At 36.6% G+C, this 17,296-nt stretch overlaps 1 protein-coding gene across 1 annotated transcript; it reads left to right on the top strand.

Annotated features, from left to right (window-relative positions):
• The first annotated feature begins 889 nt into the window (after positions 1–889).
• On the top strand, positions 890–15,005 carry LOC113091115 (prominin-1-A-like). The gene is made up of 13 exons (XM_026256549.1): positions 890–1,016; positions 4,542–4,747; positions 11,164–11,284; positions 11,569–11,632; positions 11,711–11,800; positions 12,361–12,578; positions 12,656–12,730; positions 13,038–13,101; positions 13,700–13,859; positions 13,961–14,113; positions 14,204–14,327; positions 14,430–14,533; positions 14,873–15,005. The coding sequence occupies exons 1-13, from the start codon at positions 927–929 to the stop codon at positions 15,003–15,005; spliced, it is 1,602 nt and encodes a 533-aa protein (XP_026112334.1). The 5' UTR covers positions 890–926.
• The last annotated feature ends 2,291 nt before the right edge of the window (positions 15,006–17,296 follow it).

Raw genomic sequence — 17,296 nt, 5'->3', positions numbered from 1 at the left:
TTTAGTTACACTATCATTAAAATATTAAATCACATTCGCACTGCGCTGATATTCTGTTATTTTATTTATGATGGGATGTGAAAGATACATTTCCTCTGTTTTGGTGATGAGCTGTGGGACAGGAGGCTGTTCCTTCAGTGTGTTGGGATGTTTGCCATCACTGCACCTGTTGTTTGTGATGTTGTATCTAGGTGATCTGTATGTTGTATGCTGGTGGCTATTAGACTGTGGTGCTATGGGAATAGAAAACCTGAAGCTTCAAACCGGAAGGTTGGTGGTTCAATCCCCGGCTCCAAGTGTCGAGGTGTCTTTGAGCAAGAAACGTAACCCCAGCTGCTCCCGACGAGCTGGATAGCGCCTTGCATGGCTGGCACCGCCGTCGGTTTATGAATGAGTGTGTGAATGGGTGAATGTGAGGCAACTTGTAAAGCGCTTTGGATGGCCATGGGTCTTTTGAAAGCGCTATATGAATGCAGTCCATTTACCATTTATCTCAACCTTGGACTATCACTGTATGAACTTTGTCTGTGTTTTTGAATACAATCCGCATATTTTACTAGTTAGATACAGGAATTTTTATGTAACAGAGCACTTCTTCGTTTTCTCTTAGCAATTCTAATAATGTCTTATGTTTAATGCATTGTAATACAACTTTTATCAGCACAGTCATACAAAACCTCACATACTATTGCTCAAACACTCCCCAAGGAAACTTTGTGATGTCTGTTTGTATGAAGATAGCTAATATTTTCTCTGAAGATTGTAGTAATTGTCATAATGGAGGCAGCTGGGGGATAAACATTCTGATGATCCTGTATTGAAGGGTTACACTCATCCACAGTGGGCTCATTGTTGTTTTTTCAGCTGGATGTGAAATAACATTACATAACCTGTTCTGACGTGGCCGCACTGTAAGAATCCGCAGCATGCTGACTTTGTTTTCTAATGTCATTGCAGATCTCGTCATTAGGGTGGCAAAGGATAAATTCGGAGCCATACAATCCGAGTACCAGAAGGTAAGTGGATGCAACCGTGCCTACCTGAACCTCCCTACGATTACAAGTTCAGTCACCACCGTTAAGTTGAAGAGACACTGTCTCAGTGCATCTATTATGAAACGATATTTTAATTGCATTTGAAAGCCAAGGATAGAGCCTTGCCCTATTATGCGCTTAATCTGGAAGAGCTGTTAATTGCTTTTGGCATTATAGCCTGTAGTAAACAAAGGAAGAAACTATTTGTTGCTTTTTAATAACAAGAGTTTAATTAAACAACAGCTCTTGCTTTGAAGTTTCAGCATCTTACTCCCGGGAACAAACAAACATATGGAGCAAAATTTTATAAATCAGTTTTTCCGACTTTTGTTGTGATGGTGAGAGGAAATGTGAGTTCAGAGATGCACAGCCACTTCAATTTATCGTTATCTATTAATATTTCTCAGTAAACAGCACTATATTATATTATATTATATTATATTATATTATATTATATTTTATTATTTGTTTGTATTATTTATTATATGTTGAAAAAATGTATACTTTTATTGAGCAAGAGCACATTATATGATCAAAAGGGACATTTAAAACTTACATTGTTGAAAAAAACTTTCATTAAAACAAATGCTCTGTTCATCCAGCAGCACTACTGTTATCAGATGTGATAATAGTAAGACTTTCTCGAGCACCAAATCAGCATATTAAAAGGAAAATTCAGCTTCGTCGTCACATGAATAAATTACATCTTCAGCTATATTAAAATAGAAAACAGTTATTCAAATATTTCACAATGTTAATGTTTTACTCTATTTTTTTGTTTAAAAAAAGACAGCATTGGTGAATATAAGAGACTTCTCAAAAAAACTTTTAAAAAACCTTGCCAACCACAAACTATATATGCATATATAGATATAGATTTAATTTTGTATATTTTTATATTAAAGGATCATCACTTAATTTAGTCATTTAAGATTAATTTAACTGAAAATTCGATTCAAATTCACAAAGCTGAATAACGATAAATTCACAAATTGTCAAATATTGGTCTATAATCATATTCACTTATTCTTTTCAGTTTTATTATGTTCTGCTCTTCTAACACTTAAGATTATGGAGCGATGGATATGGATTCACTCAATCTCTGGGACTGTCAGAATGGCTCTAGTTCCCATTACAGATGGGAGTGTTCTTTTTAGTTCTTAAGAGATTTGATTTGCCATTTGTTTGACTGTTTGATTTTGCTCACCATCTGTTCTGTTTTGGTTTGGTTTGGTTTGTTGTTGTTTTTGTTTGTTTTGTTTTTTTGCTGATCTGCATGCCTATCATCATCTGGCACGTCCCAGCCAGAAAACATTGTTCTGACGCTACAGGTAATGTGTGTGTCCTGCTAGCAGTGTCAAGGGCCAAACCAGACCCAAGTTTCACCATCCTCATTCCTTAGTTACACCTAACCCTTATAAAACCCAGCCTTGCACTCATTCTATTCACATGTCTGTTTCAGTCTAATCGTGACCATAGTTGTGTCATCCATGTAAAATGCTTAGGAACATTAGACTGTTTTAAAAAATTGCAGTGTATTGAAACTCACTAGATTTTTTAACATACAGTACTATAATTATTACACTTTTTTTGCCCTATTCACACAGCAGCAGAATACTGTTGTCAGTGCTGTATTTGAGTCCTGAATATGGTTACGCTCACACATAGTACAGTTATTTACGAGAGTGACAACCACATTCTCGGAAAACATGCGCTGTGTGAACTCATCTGGTTTGGTCATTCAGATCGAGAGAGCCGCTCTGTTGCTCAAACGCGTGTCAAAAGTGTGTTACAGGTTTCATGTGTGAGTTTCGGTAGCTTGCAGAGACACAAATATGAGCTGTGTGTCATCTAAAGGTTTTAGTTTCAGTCACTGTTCTTCTCCACTATACGGAATGAGTCCTGAAAATGTCCGGGTGCAAGTTTCTGCATGTAAAAAAGTAACCTTAATCTGCTGCTGTGCTATTTATTAATAGCTAAAAGAAAGAAAGAAAAAAAGAAAGAAAGAAAGAAAAAAAATGGGATTAAATGGAGAGTTGGGATTAAATGGAGAGTTACCACAGTCATTTTACATTGTCCTTTAGAGTTTCAGAAGTGATCTCACAGCTCTAAATGAATGTTACACTTTTATTATAGTTTATTACTTTTATTACTAGGAATATGTTCATTTAGCTCATTTTAGTTCATTTTTTCTCGTCTATCCTATATTAAAATCACAGGTATTCAATTTCTCTTTCATCTCTGTAATTGGTAAGATGATCACAGATACACAAATTTCCTCATTTTAAGCTGTTTGCAATTTTTAGCTCAGCCATGACCTAGTAAGAGGAGTTTGACTATGCTAACAGGGACGATGTTGTCCCCTAGAAGAAATCTAAATCTTAAATATGGAGATACGAGAGAAGCACATCAGATGGCTCGACCCTTGAGGGGTAGTGAGGGTATTTGGTGACAGACAAAGCCTCTGGTTTATTCAACGGATTAAGCTTATCTACAGGCTAGCCGGGGGACAGCCATGCTCATTCAGAAATTCCCATAATGCCACAGGATGTGTGCAAATGGATTCAGTGGCAACATATGGAAAAGAGTGTTTAACATTATTCCATCATGTTACATACGGCATGGAAATTTTGCAGCGCATGATTTAATTTCCCTCACTTCAAAAGCCCTTTAATGGAAGGATTTGGGGACACAAATATTTCCTTTACCTGAAAAAGAGTGCAAAAGCTCTGCATTTTAAGAAAGAAATATGAACTGTGAAAATATTTTGTTGCTCATTTAAATATTCCTTAGTGTTCATTTTAAAAATGGTTGGTAATACTTAAAAGGAATAGTTATCCCAAAAATGAAAAGCCTGCTGAAAATGCACAGGCCTTCCCAGATGTAGATGAGATCCTCTGCAGTGAATGGGTGCCGTCAGAATGAGAGTACATACAGCTAATAAAAACATTACAATAATCCACAAGACTGCAAGTTTTATAATAATAAAAAGAATACACCATTAAGATGTTTTTAACTTCAGACCATTGCTTCTGGCTTAAATATTAGTTCTTTATCCATTATATTGTTTTAAACAAACTTGTCTACATCTTGGAAGGCCTAAAGGTGAGTAAATGTTCAGCTAATTTAAATTTTTGGATGATTTATTCCTTTACTGTCTGTACATGCAGTGCTCATTTAGTGTAACTATAGTTTTAAATAATCACTCTCCTTCCTTCCTTTTATCCACAGAACTAAACCTAAATGTTAAACCTGTATAACTTGGATGGTTTACTGGATGCAAATTAAGCCTTAGCTGAGTTTATTTATCTGAACTTCATTGCGGACTATCTGCCAGAGACGTGGCATGGCCCACACAGTTCTGTCCCAGACAGGAAGTGCCATGGATAAGCTCAGGCTTAAACTGCTTCAAGGAAACCATCTCAAATAATACCTCCATTTGTTTGCATTTATTGATCATTTCAAATTTTCTAATCTGTTCAACATTGTTTTGTGTGCACTGTGCAGGTCATTTATTATGAGATCGGCTTTGTGGTGTGCACGGCACTGGGACTGCTGTTCACTTTGCTGCTGCCGCTGGTGGGGCTTCTCTTTTGTCTGTGCCGCTGCTGTGATAACTGCGGAGGAGAAATGCACCAGAGACAGCGGAAGAACGCGGACTGCCTTAGAGGACTGCTGACCACACTGTTACTCACCACCACCTTCATTATCACGTACGTTTTTGTGTTTGTCTGAACATGCATATGTGATTGCATGTGTAACATTTAACACCGTAAAGACCCGATCACACCAAGGATGATAACTATAACAGTAACGATAAAGATACCGTTTTATAAAATCATTCTAAACTTAATAGGACAGAGTACAAACCACACCATTATTTTCACTAAACTAAACTATTTCAGCTGATTGGATTGGAATTGAAAGAGCTTGAGAATATACAACTACAGCATGTGCTGAAAATAAACAGAACACTGTCATGCATTGGTGTGGATGCTAATATAATTATCCTTATATTCATTGTTCATAGTGTGAACAGGCCGTAAGGCTCTGTTCCAAAACCTAGTGTGCTGCCTACATATGCAGTATTTTAAGGTAGCATGAGCACAGATGCAAAGGCTATTTCAAAAAGTCTGTCTACCATGATGCCTACGGCTCGGTTCAAAAAAGCAAAAACGTGATTCCGTTATGTATTCAAAGAAAATTTAAGAAGGAAAATGCACACAATATTGATTAAAAATTGTTAAATGAATCTATCTACCTATCATAATTTATCTATCTATCTATAAAATATTTTAAATAATAGTATTATACTTTATCCAGTATTTGCTGTATATTCATTTGATTATTAGAATATCAAATTCTTAACTTAGCAAAATGCTATCATTAGGCTCTGTTGAAATCAATTATGTCTCTATTTGTGCAAGCCTTTCAAATCGGTCACTCATAAGGTGCCACTTAAATGGAAGCTGTCAGTGTAGGTAGTGGACAGCAAAGTAAGCTTAGTAAGTTTTTGGAACAGAGCCTAAATAAACAAAGGCAAACTCAAAGCTGATGATAATTGCAAGAAAAGTCCTTAACATGGACACTTTCAAGCTTGAAAGTAATCTTCCTGTCCCTAAAGTGCCATGTTCCCAAAGACATATTGTAGACAAGTGTACACTCCAGGAAGAAATACAGCAGAACTGCACAAAAGCAGGAACTCCAGGATAGCGACGGCAAATGTTTGATGTTCCTCTGCTTTACACATTCAGCCGGCTGGCTCTTTATTACAGATTCCATAGCACATGCCTGGCTGCCTGGAGATGGGCATGTCTCCTCATGTAAAAACCTCCCAGGATTTCAACCTGAAGCCGTAGCAGGGGCCACTCTGCACACTCCTCTCTTCGGTGCTATATTAAAGCGAGTCAATCTTGTTCAAATGTGAGGCAGGCGCCACTCAGTCTCTTAGTGGGAAGTTTAACTGAAAATCATTCAAATGTAAAGTGATTGTCCTGAGAGGACTCTCACAGTGAGGTTATGGAAAATTGCTTGAGTCTGAGTTTGAAGCATCTCCAGGGGAGATTATACGAGTTGGAAACTTTCTGATGTGTTTGGAGAGGTACTTGAATACTGTTTTTCTTAGTGGTGGGGTGAAACCAGGGCACTTGTTCATTGTCTTGTCATTTATCTTTGCCAAATTTTACATTTTATTATAATTGCTTGATAAACTCAGGCCGCTTTTCTCAGGGCTTTGCTGCTGCACTGGGCATACTGTAATTTAGGCTTGATGAATAATTAATGAAGTGACCTAATTATGCCAAGAAAATTCCTCATTAGTGCCATCTCACTCTTCAGCATTTCTTATGGGCACTGTCAACCGAGTCATGAACACAATGGAGTGATGGTCAGACAACAAAACAGCTTGAGGTGTTTTACTCAAGTAGTTTTAGTTCAATTCTTCTAACACTTTATCATACGGTCTTCCAGACTTTACATCACATGTATACATGACTCAAGTTTGTTAGATACTTTACAAGAATAATTCAGTTGAAAGTAGTTTCATGTATTTGACTTCATAAAAGATTATCTGTACTAAATATATACTATTATGTATACTATTATATACTATTTTATGTATATTCACTACCATTAACTAGTTTGGGATTGGTAAGATTTTTTCATGTTTCTGAAAGGAATCACTTATGCTTACCAAGGATGCATTTATTTGAACAAAAATATAGTAGAAACAGTAATATTGTGAAATATTATTGCAGTTTAAAATAACTGTTTTCTATTTTAATATATGTTAAAATGCAATTTATTCCTGTGATGGAAAAGGAAAGAATTTTCAGCAGCCATTTATTCAAGACTTCAGTGTCATATGATCCTTCAGAAATCATTCTAATGATTCTAGTGATGTTGTGCTTTAATAAACATTTCTTACACTTATGTTGTAAATAGTTGTGCTGCATAATATTTCTGTTGAGCCTGTGTTAAAAAAAATCAAGATTTTTTGATAGATAAAAAAAGGAATCTAAGGAATCTTCTGGAACATTATAAAAAGTCTTAACTGTAACTTCTGATCAATTGAATGCATTCTTGCTGAATAAAAATGTTTAAATCTTACTGACCACAAAATTATGAACAGTAATGTGTATAAAAAACATGTGCATGATAGATGTTTTCTGTCTTACTATTTAAATGTTGTTAAGTTTCCATGTGCCTGCATTGAGCTACAAATAGAAGCTATTGCCATTATTTACAAATGACCGCTCACATAAATTGTGTCCTTATTCTGGAGAAGGCTGCCCTTTAAAAAATAATGACACTGTCACACTTTTGCTTGCTGTTTTATTATAGATTTATTCAAATCTGTATAGCCCTTTATTTTTAAATCAGCCATCAGCTAAAGATAGTCAGTTTAATTTAATGGTCAATTAATTTTTCATTGACATGGATAAGACATCAGGGTTTGAAACATTGAAAATCTTTTGGTTTTGATGGCACACAGACATTGTTGAGATCTTTTCTGAAAAACTGGAGACAAATCTGAAGCAGAAGTCTCTATTTGCTCTCAGTTTAATCTCACTGATGTCTAGGAGAAACAATTGAGATAATAAAGTGGTCTAATTTGTTATTTGTTATTCCTGTGGGGCAAATGGACTCACTCGGCTGACTGTTGCTTAGCTATGATTGGATGTAGAAACCCAAAGCTAGAAGGAGTGTTACGCTCAGGGCACTGAAGATCACCGGGGCTGCTCCTCCTCTGCCAACCCCAGGGCTCAGCTTGCAGAAATGGCCTGTCAAATCTAATACAGTAGAGCCTGTGAACCCACATGACATCCATAGTGCAGCTGGGCTGTGCGAAGCTCACACATTTAATTCATTAAATCACCCTGTTTAGTCATAGAAAACCTACAGCACAGTATTTGTGCTGTTAAATGTCATTTTGGCTTGTTTTCGGTTCAGTCAGCCTTGAAATATTATAATGCATGAATAGATTGAGATTCATTCTTGGTAATTAATCACTGTAGGCACACATATATAAATGCTTGCAGTTTAGCGTTTTTGTTAAGCATGCATGTCTGAGCAAAGACGGTTAGCATTAGCATATGCCGCTCCAGCCCCATATATATATATAATATGTGTGTGTTTATATGGAAAAGAAACAGGACTGCAAAGTTGAGAGTGTGAGAGATTAGTTGACATCATTTGCAGTTTCTATAGTAACAGAGACTACTCTGATTGGTGGATCTCTCTTTAGGATTTTGACAGAATTTGGAAATTGGGAAACTGAAATCACACTTACTTGGTCCGCAGACAGTTTGGCGTTATGAAAGGGGTGCTTTCAGCAAATATGTTTAAGAAACCCTGATTTGGGTTGTCTAGTGCCTGAGGATTGTCTGTATTTAGTTATTTCTAGCAAAATGTGAGAATGTGTTTACATAAGAGATGGTTACAGTGACAATATGTCCTGATGTGACTGCTTCAGTCTCTCTGTGGTGCGAGTCTCTGTTCATTTTTAGTAATCTTGTGAGAGAACATTTATTTTTTGGCACATAGCTGTACAGCTGACATTCATCTGTGTATTTGCAGTACTGCAGGACTGTTTTTTGCAAAGGAGCATTTAAATAGATCCATCCTCATGTATTACCGTCTTCAGTCCACTGTACACAAAAGTAAATCAGTCACTGTCAAAAGTTGCTTCTGTCAGTTACGATGATGAATAATGAGTATTTAAATGTAATGTTCAGCTCAAAGAAAAAGGCCCACAATATTTTGGTGTACAGAATGGAGAGAGAAAGCTTCTGTTTGTGCGGTTAATCATGTGTCCTCCTTCTGTCCTACACATGAATGGAAAAGAGAAATGATTGTCTCACACTTCAATTGTCCACCCGATCTGGCCTACTTTCACTGCACACACATGGGGCTTGCCTCTTTCATTTCCACAAACATATTTAACTTGAAACTTGTGGGAACTTTAAAATGAACATTTCGATTTCCTCTGGAATTATGACACAATCTGGAGTCTAATTTCAAAATGTTCTGCTTTATTAATAAATCAATCCAATCCTATATATTAGCTTCTTCTAAATCATTGGGTGCTGAGATTTTTTTTAACTATTAAAGAGTCCCTTGTATGCTGGACACTCATTATCTGTTTATCCAGCCCAAATTTATCTATTTTCAATTTAATGGAAATAAACTTGTAAAGAAATGTATATGTAAACACTAAGGACAAAAGTAATATAAATTCTCATATAATATAAAATCTGCCAAATGTGCAGTTTATTGATAATTTTATAAAGAAATGTATATATAAACACAAAACTACCATAACTACTTAACATAAATTCTGCCATACAGTATGTGTCCAAATTTTTGAGTGGTAGTGCATGTGTTTTGTTTTGTGGCAATGGAAGTTCAATACATTGAAAAGCAGTTAAAAGCATCTTTTTTGTCTTGCCTTCCAAAATAAAAGGCTGCCCCTCATTTTCCAGTCGACAGTGGCTGTCCTTGTCTGGGTCAGTATGGCAGTGTGGTGTTGGTGGGCCGATCACATTACAGGTCTGTTGAGTGCAGAGGAATCAACAGGTAGACCTAGAATGCATTCATGGTGAAATCAAACCCGGTGGGTCATCTTCTGCATAAAGAGACAGTCAAGTAGGTCCTCACCCCCAACCTGCTCCTCAAACCCCCTTAGAGGCATTTATAGAAAGAGACGTTGTGAGAGTAGCCCCAGGGTCCAGTCAGGCTAGATACAGCGATCATTGTGGGAGTAACGCTATTCCTGCCTCCATTAGTCTATAGAGACATTCTTCAGTGCACTGAACCAACCCAAGTTATAAAGCCTATTTTCAACATGATGCCAAAGTGAGCTCAGACATATTTTTAAAAGTGAGCTTTAATGAAAAAATACCCATTTCAATTTTATTTTATTTTATTTATTTATTCATATGAGGTGCCCTGCAGAGTTTTAGACCATCTCAGTTGCCTCTGTGTAGAAATGCACTTTACCATCTTCAAAGCCTCTTTGTTCACTTGCTGCTATGTTTTCCCTGATCTTATGGAGCAGAGCAGATAGCAGCTTACCAACACACAGTGTAGACAGAGAGAGGAGGACATGGGGAATAAGGGGGTGAGAAGGAGCAAAAACAATAGTGCTTTGTAGCTAGCCACCCATTTTATTTCTCCTTCAGTCTGTGTTCTGTTTGTCACCCTAACACCATTCAGCAATGACCACTATCTGCAGATAAAGCACTGCATTTTATCACGTGGGTAATTTTAAAACCAGGCAGTTTGCTGTTTTCTCTATTTCAGATGCTAAACTGTAACTGAATTTGAATTAAGGTAGCCAAACAGGATGCAGAATTGAATTGAAGAGAAATTAAATCAAATGAAATTCATGTAATTGCTGTAAGGGTAGACCTTTTAGTAATCTAGCATTATTAGTAGTAATTGTAGAATTATAATGATAATACCATATATTTTAAAATTACAATAATTTATAATACATAATTATTTTCAGTATGTATTAACCATAAAAAAAACAAACAGCATGCTCAAACACATTTAAATGTATATGTATATACTATAGTATTTATTTATTTTGTGGAAGTCCATGTTTGAGGAACACTTCATTTCTCAGAAAGCTTTTTGACATTTTTGAAGTTTACATTTAAAATAGTTTAATGGCAGTGCTTAATTATAAAGTTACTAGAAAAAAATAACCTTTTTTTTTAAGAAAATAATAAAAAAGTTAATAGTTAATACAGGTCATTTTGTAATAGTTTTGATAATATTTAATTATTTCAGATAAGTTTTTCCAAATTTGTGAATTTGTCAGCGTTGGTGTCATTATTCATTAAGAGTATATTGTATAGACCTGCAGCAGTATGATGTTGCCTCTTTAGTTCTCAATAAAAGTATGCCAGAGTATGAGAACATTCCCAAAGCAACACAATTCAAGTATCCTAAGAGAAGAACACGGTTGTGAGCAACATGCCTCTAGTGATTGTGTTGCAGTGTTGCCACCTGCTGACACTCCAGAGAGTATCTTACTGACAAGGCCATCCCAAATTACAAATGTTCCTGTTCTTGCTTTTCTGGGTTGACTTTTTTTAACAATGCTGTTTTCAATCATCAGGGCAGGGGTCCTTTGTGCATATGCAGCCAATCAGAACCTGAGTTCCCAACTGAAGAGCATGAGGAGCCTGGTGAAGAGTAACTTGAAAGACCTGCACACCTTTGCCAATCAGACTCCTGCTGTAAGTAATAGAACCAGAACAAACATGTTCCCAGACATACACTGTTACACTGAGATGGGTGGATGGACAGCTAGACAGATGATCGGTCGAATAGATAGATAGATAGACAGACCGACAGGCAGATAGTCAGGTAGATGCAGATGGTTGTCTGAACAATGGTCAGTTGAATTGTTTAGATACAATTATATGAAAATATTGAATTGCATAGTTCTGCAGTAGATGTCTTTGTATTGGCCAGTGAGGTTCTGTTTGCTGAATATATTGCTGTGTTGTCTCCCGTTCAGCAAATTGATTACCTGATTTCTCAGTACGGCACAGTGAAGCACCATGTGCTGTATGACCTGGATAGTAAGTATGCTATCGGTCATCTGGAGTGGAATGGAAGGTGTTTCTGATGTGAGGACTCATGTTGTGGTGTTTCTTCAGATGTAGGTCTGCTCTTGGGTGGAAGTATACACGAGGAGCTGGGAAAAGACGTGCAGCCCGCTCTCAACGCGGCTCTCAGCATGACTGGAAGTATGTCACTCGCCTTTGTGTTTATTTTCTGTTTGTTTCTTTCTTTCCCCTTTGCTGGGAAAACTATTTATCACAATATATCATATTTCACATGAGAATATAATGTGACAATTCAATCCATTGCTTTCGGTGGTATCTTATTTCACCGTTTTGTCTTTGATTTGTTAGTTAAAGTGGAGAAATCCATTAAAGGTAAACCATAAGAGACTCTGACTTGTCTTTCCTGTTACCTTCTTATCTGTAACAAAGTTGTGATTGACTCCTTATTCCTTCCCAACAGTATCTGGCCCAGTTATTTTCCCATGTGTATTCTTGTATCCTTCCTTGGTGGAACCTGCCCGTCATGTGTCTTAAAACCAAGATATACCTCAAAGGATATGAAATGTGTACTGAAAGCTCCAAAGAAAATGTTGTCTCACCTCAATGGATAATATTTTTAAATTAAAGATGCATGTGTGGATTTGATGTCCTTCAGTATTATTTGTTCCTTGGTTATTGTGTGTGGTCTCTGTTTTTGAGTATTCATTTATGTGTGTTGGCTCATTTGTTTCCTCTTTTAGCAATGCGAGACACTAAGGATGCTCTAGAGATTGTGAGTTTGACGTTGGACACTTTGCAGGAAGGAACAGTCAAACTGCAGGCTAACCTCAGCCTGGTGCGTGGAAGTCTTAGCAGCGCCCTTAATGATCCTGTCTGCACAGAGAAACACTCAACTGAGATTTGTCAAAACATACATAGCACCCTTCCCAGGCTAGACATTGCAGCCAACTACTCATCGGTATGGAAATAATCTATAATCTTTTCTTCCAACATATTGTCATCAAAATATATGACAGACATAAATTTTTTTTCTAGTTGCCTGATGTGACAAACCAGTTAGACAAAGTGAATGATGTTCTAAAGACGGATCTCGGTCAGATTGTGAAAAAGGTATGTTTTTCCCTGAATTCTCATGACATGTTTGTGAAGATTCAGGAGAGGACATGTTGTGTTTCATGGTGAAACAGGATATTCAACAAGAATTTTTTTTTTTTATCCATTTGGGAATTGATTTGATTTTGATGAGTGGTCATACATACTAACATGAATCCAAGCAGTTTGAGGGTAGGGGGTTGAAAAGTGAAAAGGTCATATTCGTGACTGAAATAAGGTTTCATTTCAGTTTTGATTTCATGTTGGTTTTTAAGGAACATATAAGCTTTTCTCACTCTTGCACCTTTTCATCCTAATCGCACAGGGCTTTGCATCCTTTAATGACACTCCCACCTTGGTAAGAGATCAAACCCGAAATATTGTGGAAGGTGAGTTTCAAGATTAAATCTAGACCAGAAATCAGATCTTAGAAATTTTTATTTTTTTTTTACAGACCATCTAAAGTTTCATACAGAGTCCCCTCTCAGTAATAAGAAATAAAATTATAAATTTCTTTACTTTTCACTTACTAAATGTAAACATTTAGACTTTGCAATAAGGTTGTATACATTAACATTAGTTACTGTAAAAGATAATAGGAACTAACCATGAACGAAACTTTTATTTTATACTTCTAGTTCATATTTATTATTCTATTTGAACGCTAATTTCCACATATTACTAACACATTTTTGAGATTTAAAGTTAACCTAACTTAGATGAATGCTTTGATTATGATGTAAAAATTGTTAATGTTATTCAGGTCAAATTCATTTAAACATTGCCTTGATAACATAGTGTCATAAGAGGAGGATGGACGTTTATCGAGTTTTTTTCCTTGACATTTGCCTTTGCTTTGCTTACCAGGGCACATACAATAAGACACGATTTCCTGTGAATAGCATAGATGATGAAATATGCTTTTCACATAAAAGTGTCAATGAATCTGCACTAAAGCATTTTCTAATACTGTTGTGTCTCCTGTAGGGGTGAAGGTTCTGCTGGACGACATTGGATCAAACATCACCAGTTTCACCAAGCTCTTCCCGGTTCAAAGCTCTGTGACCAACTTCTCCAAAATGATCTCTCACACACACTCACAGATCGAGGACATCTACCCTCAGGTCGATCAGATGGATTTCTACAGGTGCTTCAGAGGACTCAACTCGACCAGACAAAAACTCTTCACAAACTTTATTGTCCTTGTTTTCGTGACCTCGATCTTGTTCATAATGTTTTTGTTTTCAGGTGGATCTGTTGTGTTACCCTGTGCTGTATGGTTGTGCTCATCCTCACCTTCAATTTTCTGGGTTTGTTGTGTGGTATTCTGGGATTTGACAGGCACTCAACTCCAACCACACGTGGTTGTGTCTCTAACACAGGAGGCAATCTGCTCATGGCGTGAGTTCGAGTGCAACAACATTGAGTGCAGGATGTGGTATAAGACCGTTTTGTCTGCACTCACTGACACACTCCTCCTCTGTCTCTCAGTGGTGTGGGCTTCAGCTTCCTGTTCTCCTGGGTGCTCATGGGAGTGATAACAGTACTGTTTTTGGTGGGTGGGAATCTAGAAAAGCTTGTGTGTGAACCATTTCAAACCCGACAACTGTTTAAGGTAAGAGAAACGACACAATGTCAGAAGTTTTTCTGATCTATGGATCATCTCACATCATGCTGGAGAACGATACGAGATACAGTGTGATTATGTTGTGTGTAGGTGTTAGATACGCCCAACCTGGTCAACTCTGCTTGGAGAAACTTCATACCAGGATACCTGTACAATGACCCTGAGATGGACCTTACAGCATATTCTCTCTACAGGTAACCTTGTTATGTATATCTAATAAATATAAAATTAACAATTATATTAGGCTACTGTTACGTATTGGTGCTGTATTGTAAGTGCAACTTTTTTTGACTAATTATTTGGATAAATATATACATTTTAGTGTATTAAAAACTAAATGTTGAATCAAATATTCAAACAAATTACACATTTTCTCTGAACTAACTTTTCTGTGCCATTTTACAATAGATTTGTCTTCGTCCTTCAATAGTCCAGCAGATGGCAGCAGAGAATTAAAAGTCTGAAATGAAAGTCTGCTCATAATAAAATGGAGTTAGGTTTGATTTCCCCCCTTTTTCTCTCTTCTTTTGCAGTAATTGTAAGGACAACAGAGGGATTTACTCAGCTCTTCATCTGGATAAGATCTTCAACATCTCAGCCTTCTTTAACACTAGTGTTGTGAGTGGATCAAGGCTTAGCTCAGGAGAACAAGCAAACTACAACTAAATTTACAGTGATATTCGAAATCTTCCCAGCAGAACACTCAATAAAAAAGATAAAAAAAATTCTCAAACATTTCATCAGAAGGCTCTAAACAAGTAGCTTGGGGAGAGTTCAAAGCAGCGTTAATAGTACTGAACAGCACACCTGGATTATGAGAGTTATTACAGATAACATTAGAGAGATATTTTGATTTCTCAGATCTAAATAACCTCAATTATTTGATATTTAGACAAGTTCTCCTTTAAAATATAGAAAGAAATCTGCAATTTATCCTTCTTCCAGTGGTGTTCTACCCTTCTACACTCAAGTCTTACAGCTGGAGTAGTAGCATTCAGCCACGGTTGAACTAGGTCTTTCTCGAACCATCCTAAAGGGGGATGTATCCAAAATACTTTAGCAGGTTGAAAAGAAAAGAGAGGTTAAGTCATCTGTGTTCAGGCCATTTGAGGAAATTGAATAATCATCACCAATGCCATTGAAAGCCACAGAAAACAATTGAGCAGTTGTAGGATTAATCGTACGACAGCAGCGGGTTGGAGCAGTTGTTTTAGAATATGTACAATGAGTACATGTCTCAAAAAAAACAGGCAGATGATCCGAAGAAATTGCATCATAAACTTCAATATTACCAATGGGGAAGGCATATGATAAAACCAAATCTAGTATATGTCCACATTTATGTTTGGAACTAGTCCCAAACTGAGTTAAATTAAAAGACAAGATTTAAAAAAGCTTTAGCCAGAGGCTTGGTGGGACAGCACATATGGAGAATAAAATCACTAGCAATTAAAACCCAATCATATTTTGGCATGATTCCAGCCAGAAAATCAGAAAAATCATCTATAAAGTCCTTGTTGTGTTTGGGTGTGCGATAAATGACCCAGACTTCATTCAAAACTACTGACTTCAAACCTGGTACAGTATAGGAGTAAGTTTAAATGTTCTTTTAAAATAGTTGCTATTCCACTTCCTCTTCCCGTAAGAAATGGCAGAGTGAACTGATCATCTCCGCTTTATGTGTCATGTAAATGTCATGTTTACCACGAAAAAAAAAAAAAAATCTGTGACCATGAAAAATTAACTCTAGAGAAGTTCATTTTGCCAAATATGCACCACATAAGATGTTCTTTATAATTTTTACTGTTCTTCAATATTCTATTTTTTTTAAATAAATTAGTCAAGTTGTTGTTACAGCCACCATGTTTATATTTCAAAAAAACAAATTGGAGTAGAAATATAATTCTGTAATTAAAAGTTAAAGTTAGTATTATAATCTTAATATTAAAACTAACCTTACTGAGTATATTTTAAGTGTTTGTATACAAATCAGCAAATTTCAACCTTTCAAAAATAATATTGACTCTCAAGTATATTTTACAGCATCAGTTGAGCTATTTTTTTTTGTGCTTGAGAAAAATTTGACATGTCCTGTACCTGATATAAATCCAAAATAATTGATATTGAAACGAAAGCTTGTGAAGGATAATCGAATCGAATTGTGAAATTTGTGTCAAAATCCAGCCCTACGAAATACCCACTATGCCATGCCTAGGTGCATTGCCTATACACCTGGTGAGAGAGCTCCAAAAATAGTGGCAAACATACACCGATTTAAGAAGGGGGGGCACGCCAATGATGCCTGGACAGCTAAAATAACTTGGTTTTGAATGGGGAACCCAACCAACACTAATATTACAGAGGGATATCCCATTCAGCCAAGTTGGGTACACAACTGTCCTCAATGTGCTCTGTACAAAGGCTAAGATCCCTCAAGGATCAAGCGAGAACAGAATCCACTGCTGTGAATACATCGCTATGAACCCATTCAAATCCAATTAGAAGTGAACGCATTCATGCTAACGCTGTCTAAAATCTCGGGTGAAGGTGAAGCAAAGGAGAACCAGACTTCTACCTTCCTTCTCAGTAATCCCACAAATGCATACAATGAGCAAATCATGCTTCCTCAACAGTCGAAAGCACTCCATCCATGCTTTTTCACAAAGAAATAAGAGCAATGAGTGCATTAAACTCACTTGCAAGATGAATGCTTGTGCTTCTCGCCCACATAACATATGAGTGGCATGAATCTGCAGGTATCAACCTTTAGTCAGGACCTCAAGTCCTCAAATGGAGGCACGCATTGTGGATTGTGTCTTAAAGGAAAAACAAACCATTCACTATTTTAAGTAACACTCTCGAAAATATGTTTTTCCAATCCAGTGTTGTTCTTTTTCTCTGTTCTTTTGAATTGCCAAAATATCTCAAAACATCTCATGCGTAACCATTTAAAACAT

The sequence above is a fragment of the Carassius auratus genome, unplaced genomic scaffold (assembly GCF_003368295.1).
Source record: "Carassius auratus strain Wakin unplaced genomic scaffold, ASM336829v1 scaf_tig00214077, whole genome shotgun sequence".
NCBI classification, from domain to species: domain Eukaryota; kingdom Metazoa; phylum Chordata; class Actinopteri; order Cypriniformes; family Cyprinidae; genus Carassius; species Carassius auratus.
The sequence above is the reverse complement of the archived record's forward strand: the minus strand, read 5'-3'. Positions and strand labels throughout refer to the sequence as shown.

What these genes read in the sequence shown, in the direction of transcription:
- LOC113091115 (XM_026256549.1), top strand. Translation starts at nt 927, where the DNA reads ATGCTGACTTTGTTTTCTAATGTCATTGCAGATCTCGTCATTAGGGTG. An exon ending in GGCTCTCAGCATGACTGGAA is followed by an intron (nt 11,801 to 12,360) that starts GTATGTCACTCG and finishes TTCCTCTTTTAG; the next exon opens with CAATGCGAGACACTAAGGAT. An exon ending in AAACCCGACAACTGTTTAAG is followed by an intron (nt 14,328 to 14,429) that starts GTAAGAGAAACG and finishes TGTTGTGTGTAG; the next exon opens with GTGTTAGATACGCCCAACCT.